The sequence below is a fragment of the Echinococcus granulosus genome, assembly GCF_000524195.1.
Source record: "Echinococcus granulosus chromosome Unknown EG_S00020, whole genome shotgun sequence".
NCBI lineage: Eukaryota > Metazoa > Platyhelminthes > Cestoda > Cyclophyllidea > Taeniidae > Echinococcus > Echinococcus granulosus.
In genome coordinates, this window is record NW_020170400.1 from 91912 (window position 1) to 103072 (window position 11161).

The 11161-nt window shown below is 39.1% G+C and overlaps 1 protein-coding gene across 1 annotated transcript; it reads right to left on the reverse strand. All coding sequences in view use genetic code 11, as the record gives it.

Moving 5' to 3' along the window:
• Nucleotides 1–993: 993 nt before the first annotated feature.
• On the reverse strand, nucleotides 994–3951 carry EGR_03674 (hypothetical protein; the record flags this gene model as incomplete). The annotated part of the gene is made up of 2 exons (XM_024492923.1): nucleotides 994–1019; nucleotides 3882–3951. 2 exons carry the CDS (start codon nucleotides 3949–3951, stop codon nucleotides 994–996), a joined length of 96 nt encoding a protein of 31 aa, XP_024352580.1.
• Between the last annotated feature and the right edge of the window lie 7210 nt (nucleotides 3952–11161).

The following is an 11161-nucleotide window of genomic DNA, read 5'->3' on the forward strand; positions in this document are numbered from 1 at the left end:
AAGGTTTAAAAAGCGTGCATTTTGATACCACAGTTTGGATTTTCTCCATTGCGGTACCTTACCCAGTAGAGTAGAAATTTTCATGTGCAACGGACCCTCAAAGGGTTTTACCCCACCAAAACAAAAAAGCAGCCAATATCCGTGTTTTTCATTCTCCATTTTAATTTAAGTTCTGTAATCACTTTGGTTTGATTGAATTGGTCTTCGAAATCAGCCAAAGAGCAAAGCGGTGACAATTTGTCCATCGCCATTAATAAGTTCTCAAATGGGCCCCATCTGAAGTCGTTTGAAATGCTTTTGATTGTGCACTAGAATTTTTTCCATTTTTTTCTCGAAGGAGAGAAATGAAACTAAAATTTGGGAGATTACACCCCACTGGCATTTTATACATTCACTCAAGTGCATTTTTTTGAATATTCTCTTCGGTGTCATCAAAAAGTAATTTATTAGACAGCTGCCAGCATTGTGTTTTTGTAAAATTTGATGAATAAAAAAGCGGTACATTAGTTTGTAACTTTTTAGGATTTCAGATAAATAAGTATTTCAAAAAACTCTTAAGACTTGTTGTAAACGCATAATTATGCCAGATCCATCTAAATGCTTGAAATGAAAATGTGTTCAAAGAAAATAATTTGCGAAATATTAGTGCATATCTTGTAGGCTTTAGTTTGATTTGATTTCTAACCTTTCTTTTGATTGAATTGGTCTGGTTAGAGGCTTACAGACATTAGTTTTAGCTGTCACACATGCGTGACGGGGGTTCTTTAGCAGTTTGCCTATAACAATTAGCCGGTCGTTAAATTAACCAGGAAATTAATTAATTAGGCGTCAGGCTAAAACAATAACGCAGCTGAGTTGTAGAGGTCGGCTACTCCGTAAGGCCATGATGTTGGAGAGGACATAATTGAAGTCCTAAAACAGCATTCAAACATAGAAGAATGATTAATTACTAGCTCACAGATGGGTTAGGAGGGTTTAGGTGGTAAGAGGCGGCTACGTCTCAAAGATCGTGAGAGAACCTGCAAAAGATCGGACGTCCACGTAATCACATAAATGGCTTTTTGTTATTCTTCACTTTACTTTAAGTCTAATTCTTGATTCTACAGTTAGACTATCACAACTACTATCGAAATGCTTTTTCGAGAGAAGAGAAAACCAGTTTTTCGAAATCCTTTTACGTAAATTAAAAGGCAAAGAAGTACATCAATTTATTGATACCATTTAATGTAGCCCATTCACTACTTACTAAAGTGAAGAGGAGCTGGGAGGGTACTAGTGCGCCTTAAAGGCACCACCGCGGACTGGAATGCCTGTGTAGCTAAACAAAACATCAGGTTGCTAAGGCACGAATCGCGATTATTTCGGTTGCAAAGTTTCAGAATCCTCTCTTATGACTTCTTGTTTATCATTCGGGAAAGGTGTGGCGGCACATCGTTTTATTCGAGGATGATTAACAACTCTTTGACTTCGGCGGTACAAGATGCATCAGTTTAAGGATGACCTTCTGTTTTTTTTACAGGGAGTACTTGCGCGTTGCTATTGCATCAACAAGTGTGAATGTTGCACCCTTTAGCCAACCAACGATGAGTTTGAGGCACTACTGGTTCATTCACCTTTTTTACGTGTTTATAAGAAATAGCTCATTTGTTTACTGACTCTTTTGATCAGAAACGCCACTGCATTGCGATGTTCTTTAAGTGAACTAGCAACCGATCCAGTCATTCCTCCCCCTCCTCATCCCCCCACTTCCAAGGCGGGCATCACGATCTTTTGAGAGGAAAGCGTTTTATGTTTATGCATGCAGTTAACTGCAGGTGGGATATTTCGCCTAATAAAGTCTAAACGCCGACCATGGCAGGGATCCGACTACCCGATAAGGCGTAAATCAATCCTGAGGATAAACTCCTTTTTCTTGGGAAATTATGAAAAATTTCCAATTTTTTTAAAATAATGCACGAACTAACTACTTACTAAATACCAAAAAAATTAGCTGGGAGAGGATTTATACCTTGAAAAGAGAGGGGACTCTCCATTCTTATCTTCTTCGACTATACTCCTTTGATGATATTTCTTCATTAGTTTACACGCTCATTCTAGGGCACTAAGCACTGACATGCAAAGTAGAAAAGTGGAGTACAGTATATTGGACTGCCTGTTGTAAAAAGTCGTAGCATTATCTTGCCTGACCAGCTACTGCCTTGCTGCCTTAGGTCTAAATATACCAAGAAGTGATTTTAAGGTCTAAAGGCCAAAATCTTGCTATTTTTATAGACCCAAGGTAGACACACAAGTCTCTTTAAAACACCCTCTCAGTTGTACTCTTATAGATGGATTAAATTGTCTTTTATTCACAGTGATTTTTAATGATGCAGAAATTGCAATAAATGGAAAATTCTTGCATAAAAGTGCTAGAAGTATTGGACTATTTTAATGGACTTCTTGACTTGACACAATTTGCTGGAGCTTTAAGTGGATGAGTTGATTAATCCAATCCAAGCCTCCAAATCCTAAAAACCTCCTTTTATGAAGGCGGTCCTACTCGTTGATCATTCTTCCTCCTTCATCTGCCCTTTTGGCAACCAGCAAGCCCGCCTTCTATTAATCTAATTGAGTTACCTTTGTTAATATACAGCCTGATGCGGAGGCTAGACCAATGGAAAGGAGGTTTTGGAATCTCAAAGTTAATTCTTTTTTTTAGCCGCCAGAGTTTCACACCGGAGGGAAGACAGACCGCAATTTCCCAGGGGTCTTGCGTTTTTACTCCTTTAATTATAACACATCTTGTCATCAATTTTTTCTGTTTTTCTAACTAATCTAAATCTTGCTCATAAATGAAGCAAGAAGGTGTAATTGTCTACAGATTGGGAGAAAAAAGCGCCACGAATTCACTTAATCTGCTTTAGATCTGATTTAGTGTAAAACACACATAGCCTATCTTTAATGCTCGGATTTAGGTGGGAAGGCCACGCATTTGCAGTAGAGATAGTCGATTGGCAGGCATTTTTTCACCCAAACCTGACACTAGACTTCCAAATGAGGGCACCTTGAACATCATAGTTAATAATTGTGCTCCTAAAATGTCTTTTACATGTGGAATCTATTAGTAAAGAGGTGTAGCTCAATCGAAGAAGTTGGGATAAGATGATGTGGTAATTTACTTTCTCATTTACCTAACGTTCTTAACTAACCAAAGTGACGCAGATTTTCCTGAAATATTTAAGTTAATTCATCATTTCTTCTAATTTTTCATTAAAAGGTAAATCTATCAAAAAATTAATGACAGATCGTGCTATTACCAGGGTAATTAAGGTTCCAGTCCGTGGTGGTTAGCTTTCCCCTCGATTCTGATTGCAACAAGAAATGACATCTTTTAGTACAGAATAAATGTATATCCCAGAAGTCTTTTGAGCCGTTAATGTAAGAGTTTGTGGTAAATATTTGTAAGGTGTAGCTTTGCCTGTTTGAATAAATCATTTCCAACTTCATTATTTCGTTTCACTTATAAACCATCACCACTTGGTGGAGTGTTTTAGGACTGTGGACGGTTCTACTTAAAAAATACATTCGAAGAACCGTATTAACCTAACAATGAGCCCATTTAGTTATCCTCAAGGCTTGGCTGGATTTAGCTAGCAGACTAGTACATTCAATAAATTTTATGCGTCTATCTGTTAAACCATGATGTTTATCCGTTCCCTTCTTCCAGATTCGTGTCATTTTTGTGTGCCTATTAATCCAAATGAGTGGTATATGTTGGGTTTACGGGAACAACATTGTAGGGAAAGCCACTTTGATCAATGCAACTGGTTTTTGATTGGCCCGATCTTCTACCAATGACATTTCAGCACCGTTACTCAGTTGTCAAGCTTCGTACAACTGACCTCCTCCGCGCAGTGCATGAACACCACCTTCTGTACCGTCTCGGCAGGGCAGAGACTTCTGCCTCCCCATGAGGACCTCAAGGTAGCCAAACTGAAAGTTCAATGTGTTGCCAAAAGTGGGGGTTTACCGATCCTTTGGGTAGCTCATGGTCTTCACTTTTCTATGTGATATTCAAGAATGCAGAATAGTTCAACTTATCACTTTCTTAATCACTCTACCCTAAAAACGCATAAGTTTCAGGGTATATATAAAAATGCCGACCTTTCAGACTTCCACTTTTGCCTGGTAAAAATGGCTCTTTATGCATCCGTATAGCCTTCCAGCCCTGGGTTCAGGGAAGGCTACAATTCTCCTGATTTCTTTCGTTGATTACCAGACCTTAACTTCACATGACTATGGCAGAGATTTTTATAAACAGCCATTAGTTTACGGTATATGCTGTCTGTGGGACATCCCCTAGTCCTTATACACCTCTCCTGCCAGGAAACTTGACTTCCATGAATCACAATCATTTTGTACCCCACCAGCGGGAATTATAACCACTGGGAATATAAGCAAAGACGTCCAAAAGGAGGCGGCTGCGTTATGAACTGTATATTTATTTATGCGTGCTCTTCCTTCGCCATAGGTTGTACATCTGTTTTAGCTTCATGGCCCTTCGGCCATGCCTACAGCCCTCCATCCCCTTGCAGCTTCTCTAAGCACCAGTATTAAAGATTTTATATAACAGCATACATTATTACGGCCTAGGAGAAGAATTAGGAGGCTTACTCGTAAACAATGGTTGTAATATCATTTAATATTGTAAATTTTTCCTTCAATGGGAATTAATTTTATGGTTTGCGTAAAATTCAGCAGACATGCGTTCACTACCCCCGACCTAGACCAAAGCCAATTTGGCCTCATATAAAATTTGCTTTTTGAGGTCATAAAACTAATACCCAGCACATTAGGAACTACAAATATTTGGTAATTTCCTTTTTAAATCACTTTACCCGCGACGGCAATTAAAACAGGATGCGGTGTTTTTCATCATAAAAGACGGTTTAATGGGCTTTATTTTCTCCCCTTTTTTTCTAGTTTCTCATTTTACTCCTCTTTGCTTTATTTTGCTACTTTCTGTAGCAAAATTTAAATACAAAATGAAACAAAACTGGAAGATGGACAAGGCTGGAAAATGGGGCATGGACACTTTTGTCGAGGGGATGCAGTATTTTTCCCACTGGAAGACTCAACGCAAAAAGGATTATTCGCGCACTTCTTTGGCGCGTCTGGCGATCGTCAAATTAGCTGCAAACTGGTCAAGTGGGTTGTGCATCCTGTCAAATCGTAATTTGCCTTCCATCAAATGGGATTGTGGAGTCTTTAGTTGTGTTTGTAATTTTACAGTCTGATTGTTGTCAGCATATGCTAAACTGATTTTTATTATGATCGAAGCGTGAGTCCTTTCGGCTTTATTAATTCATTGTAACCACAACCAAGGACACCTTAAACCAGAGGGGAAGCTCAGAGTGGAAAATTTTTTTGGTATGCTAGTTCAAGAAGCTTAACTTCTGGCTCAACGAGCAAAAGAGCGTTCTGTTCAAAAGTTACCATGTGCAGTGGTCTTCAGACTAGGGCGATTCATTGTAACCCAATAGAGATCACACGTCACATATATGTGTCGCTGATACTAAGCGCAATGATGGTCTGTCTGCTATAAACTGTTGATCATGGATATGAGCAAGCAGTCTATCGAGTTTTCAATCGGAAAGTGCATAAAAAGACTTCAATACGGTGATCTTCGCTGTCGACAAATCTGAATCTGCGTCTGCGAGTTGACTACGTGGGGTCCCGCGGTGGCTTCACTCTTGCCCAAGTATAGCACTTTGATTGACCATGGCCTTACAGGTCAGGCCGCATGTGATGTTAGCAAATCAGGTGCCAAGTTTCGAGACATTTTAGAATGCTTGGGACTTGGGCACGAATACAAGGCACCCAAAAAACTCAGACAAGACTTTTCACGGGGTTGCAAGTTAATTTTCAACCTCCTAATCTAGTAACTCCTGACTCAAAGTTTGACATGACCTGTAAAGGTCAAAGTGGCCTTACTAGCTCACTGGAATGTGGAGACAAATGAATGGCATTTTGGAATCTGCACAATCTCGTTGGTTAGTTAAAACATGATTAGGAATAGCAGACTATTTAAAATTTCTTCCATTATCGCAAGCGACACGTCAAGTTGGATGTGTAGAGTACGTGCGGAAAGGCTTTTACAAAAAAGAGACCAGGGTGAATGCATAAATGATTGGCAGTTACCAAGCCGGAGTAAACATCAACAACTACCATGTCTTCCACTACTTTAAAAACCAAACTTATTTAGTTCATTACCCTCAATTTGGAACACGCCTTCATATAGTGTCTGGCGAACACTATCTTTTGTCAAAAATGTTTTAGAATTATATGGAAAATATCACGTAGAACTACTTTTTTGCACCTTACTTCAACTTAAGTCATGCTACTTAATCCATAATTAAGTAATTTCCCCTACGTGTTTTATAGAACCAAAAATTTCTCCTTTTGAATACAGAGTTGACCGCATCTCTTTCTTGTTAACAAAATAAAAAACTTCTAGCCTCTGTTAAAAAATCCCTCTTGTCTCTTGAAAACAATAAAGCCGCAACGTATTATCAGGGATGCTGATTTAGTACTCTGAATCAAAGGGACTTACATCATGCCTCCTACCTGCTCCCAAACAGGATGTCTAGATGCAGCAGTCTACATTCATACACTGTTTATGGTTTTCAAGCCCTGGGGCGAAAAAGTCACTCAGAGGAGGCTTTAAATGTTTCGAATTACCTCTACCTTCTACACAATCCAGGACGGAAGGAAGATCAAACCATGGTTGGGGCATCATTGAAAGGGTTCCTAATCAGCATACCTACCATATCAACGGCTATCTTTTGACGCTGTTATTAATGCGCTAAGGGCTGGAGAGGATATAGGCACTACCGTGGTAGCGTATGATTCAGCGGAATTATAAGCTGTGGCACCTAATGGGCTCGGGCATATCACATCTTTCAGAAGTCCAGGTGACAGCACTTTTAAGGGCTAAAACAGCACCTGCAAGTATAAACAAATAATGTGCATAACATTTGAAACCTGCCATGAAGTGGCACTCACGAAGACTTCAACAAAAATGTCTTCATTTGCTGACTCGTGATAGCTGCTTGACAGTGATGCAGTGTGGCCCCATTTTTGTGCATATTGACCGACCTTGACCTTAAGGTCTATTTGTGCTTGATGACAGTCAGTCAGGAGGCTTGAGCAAAACGAGCATTTTGAGTTATTCTAGAACGTCCGGAAATTTGATGCAAAAGGGAAACTTCTGAACATTCAAAAAGGAATGTTTTTTGAGCGTATCAATAAGTCATATGCAAGAGATATGGCTAAATACTGGTGTGCCTGCACCTATCTGTGGTATCCATCATGATAGCGATAAATCAGTAATGCAAAAAAATGTAAGCCATGGAGGATAAAAAGCGAGAGCAGTAGTGAGAGTCGCCTTTTTCCTTCAGAATAGATTTATCACTGATCATTCTTCTCGTCAGAATACAGTCGGCAGGCAATCTCAAAGCGTCATGTCTTCGTGAGTTACTTGGAAGAAGTAAAGGAAAGCATGATTATGCTTCAACCCTAATGTTATCGGCTAGGAGTTCGATGTAGCTGGTTGAAATAACTTCTCCAAAGTTGTATGATGTTGTTTGCCTGTCTGCCTATTTGTTTCTACTGGAAGTCTTCTGTATGGCTTCTTGTATTGCATTTGGATAGAATGCAGAAAAAGATAGCTTTTCACGCTGGTAGCTGGTTTGTTAAACCTCCACAAATATCCTTAAATGACATAAAAGTAGTATATGAGCCAAATGAAATCAATCATTATCCATTGTCCAATGAACTACAAACTTGCCTAGGAGGTCTACATCACTCAGCATTTATGAGACCTTTTGAGTAATTAAAAACCCTCAAAGGGCAACTTTAAGGAACTACCTTGCAGCGGGAGTAAAGCAATAGCCGTTGCACTTAGGCCGAAAAAGGGAGGTGAAATACTACTGAGCATAGTTATCCACAAGTTACTCATGGAAGATGCTTAGTACGGAATGCATTTTACTGCAGGAAATGACAGCCAATTTGCCTTGATTCTGTTAATTTGTACTCAACCACTTTCCCATTTGGTTGGACTAGTGATCCAATGAAGTTGAGATGTCAAAGTGTCAAGCCTCGACACGACACTGCAGTAGTATAAGGTAAATTTCCCTATTATTAAATGTAAGCCATGGCAACCAATGACTTGGAGAGGTAATGAAGACAGTGGTGTGATGGAGCTTTGAAATCACGTTGGGACTATTACACCTAGCTGGTTTTGTGCACTGTCAGATAAAAGAATACTGTGCAGCCAAAATAATTAATTGAGTATTTCGTTGCTTTTGCCCGAGATACAAAATCCAAACAATGTGCGCATATCGTGAATTGCTTGAATATTAGAAGGTTAACAGAGTGGAGCTACAAGTACTGGGTAGAAGTACAAAATTATGTAGTTCGATTCAATCTCTCTCCTTCTCTCTGTCCACACATTTTTGGGTTATTCTGTCCACCTTCCTCGAAACTGACCGAACGACTTACCTGACCACCTATCTACCTAAATACCTACATACATGCCTTCTTGTCGATTTTTCTATCGATTATTTTATCCGAAATTTGCTCACCCCAGTTGACCTTATAAGAATCGATAAGATGGAAGCGAGGCAGCATCGTGAGCTCCATTCGCATGATCAGGGTGAGCAAAACTTGCAGTGAGAGGGGGAAGGAGGATGAAGCGGCGCACCTCCAGACCTTGGGGCTGTTCCCCGCTTTTAATAAATACCACTTTTATGGACGGAATTAGTGACCGGTGAAATTGTAGCCCACTGTCTTATCGGCTTACCTGTGGTATCCATTGTGAAGCAGTAATTACCGGCTTATTTTACTTCCCTTGGACATATTTAACGTCTTTGGAGAAAAATAGTCACTGTTTCAGCCATTGGGAAAATGATGTGTAGGCGAGTAAAGTAAATGCCTTACAGCATTGGCTTTCATACAGTCTGGCCCTATGTGTACCTGAAAGAGGCTATGCTGCTCCGTCTACTTGAAATTTTAGCTGTCTGCTGAAATGGCGGCAGTTTTAGTGTCAGCTTTTGATAAGTACCCTAATAAAGGCCTCGATTTGCCGGGAAAGTGATACAAAATCAACTTCAACTTTATAACCCCCTTTAAGCTAGTGACTCACCTATGATTATTGCTTAACTCATACCTCTTAATTGGTATCTGTGGTGTTGGGACCCACTTAAAGTCACAAGACTTTGAAGCCGTATGTGTGCCAACGGAATACCTCTATTGAGGCTGCGTTCACTAGCCATAGTTGTAATGCCATAAAATTTGTAAAAATAGAGCCTTTCTTCTTTCTCAGTTCCACTTTAGTGAAGGCTCTATTTCCGCTTTTTTGATTCAAGAGTTGGCTAAAAGCAAAGTTCTACCAAAAATCCACCTTTGTTGTTAAAACTCAATTGACAGCATGTAGTATAAAATTGCCATTTTTAAATCCTACCCTATTTGTCGAGTTAGTCATTTTAAGCAAGGGCAAATTCATTAAGCAAAAGTTATTTTTAAGAAAGAGGGTAATTCTTATCACTGAATATATGTTAGTAGCTACTGATAAGTTTAAGGGTCAATCTAAGTAGTATTTGATCGCCATCAAATGTCAAACGGTGTTATCACATTTTCCATGGGCTAAAAATATTCTTAACCTTTTTTTAAAAAAATTAGGGCAAATACTGGGTTTTTTGAGAATATAGCTTGACATTTAACTAAGGTTTAAATGGATAAATTTTTAATTTCTAATAGAACTGCCACCCTTACAGTGGATGCAGAGGCCGTAAAACAATCCAAATAATTCATAAGGGTATTTTTATATTAAAAGGTATTCGTTTACTAAACAGGAACAACATCTTTCCGTTTATACCGCCATAAATCAAGCCCATCATTATACGATTTACCGGAAGTAATCCGAAATAATGCGACGGTAAAGCCCCGGTCGAATTCGTCTTTGATTTTTACCCAACCAAAAAAGGCCCAAAACACAAAGTAAATTTTCCTACTACAGCTGAATCCGAAGGACTCATTAATAAATTATGCAACTCTTTTTATAGAACCGCTCTGTGCCAATATATAAAAATTTCAAAATACTAGAATCAAAAATTGTAGAGAGCATCGCACGTCTGCATTATCCGTCCTCCCTTCGTCCACCCGCCCGTCCGCCTTAAAGACATCTGTTTTGGCACAACGGTTTTGTACCGCCTCTTTGATCACAGCCTCCTCTGATGGCTAAGCAAAAGTCGCTCTCACAGACAACACATTTTGAAGTTGCGTAAATATGATGAAAATTTTAAAATTATTTAGGATTTGGGAATATTAAATTGTGCAGAAATGGCAATATTGAATACGTCTGACAGCATGTTTTTGCAGCAAAGTTGGTCAGAAAAGTTCGACAGTGCCATTTTTCCTTAAACTTTATAAGCCACAACAGAGGAAAAATTTTTTGGCAAATTTTGATTTGTTTGTTTTTGACTATTTTTGAAAAGAAGTTCCTTTTTACTAAGGCTGTAACGATAGTGATCAACGGACAGACAGCTGTGATGAGTGATCCTTTGGTTGATTTGGGTTCAACCACTGGTACGAATTAAGGCTGCTTCAATCCATGAATACTTTAGGATGAGGTTATTGTAATGACCTCTGCATTGCTTTTCTCCTTTTCTTCGTACTTTCTACACCTAAAGTAATGTAGAATCAGAAGTTAAAAAAGCCGTAATAAGGGGGAGTATTTTCAAACATTGCACATTATCAACCCAGAGAATGGCTGGATGGCTATTCAGACCGTCAGAGCCTTATGGCACTGACATAATGTCCGAACAGAGGAGACTATAGGTCTCATGTAGCCAAGCACCACATGGACACCCTTCTGTATCACACTAAAGTGTAAGACAAGAAACAAAAGGCTACAGTGAATTAGGACCAAAAGGTTTGATTAATATTCTTGAATATGGTGGATAATGCTCTACTGCCAACATACACTGTATCTCAACTTGATTTCTTGAGAACATAGGCAGCAAAACATCATGGAAAAGGGGAGTATTATGTTCCCAAACAATGGCATGCATAAGTTCCTGCATTCGTCACTTCATTTCCTTCCATTAGGTACCATTGTGTT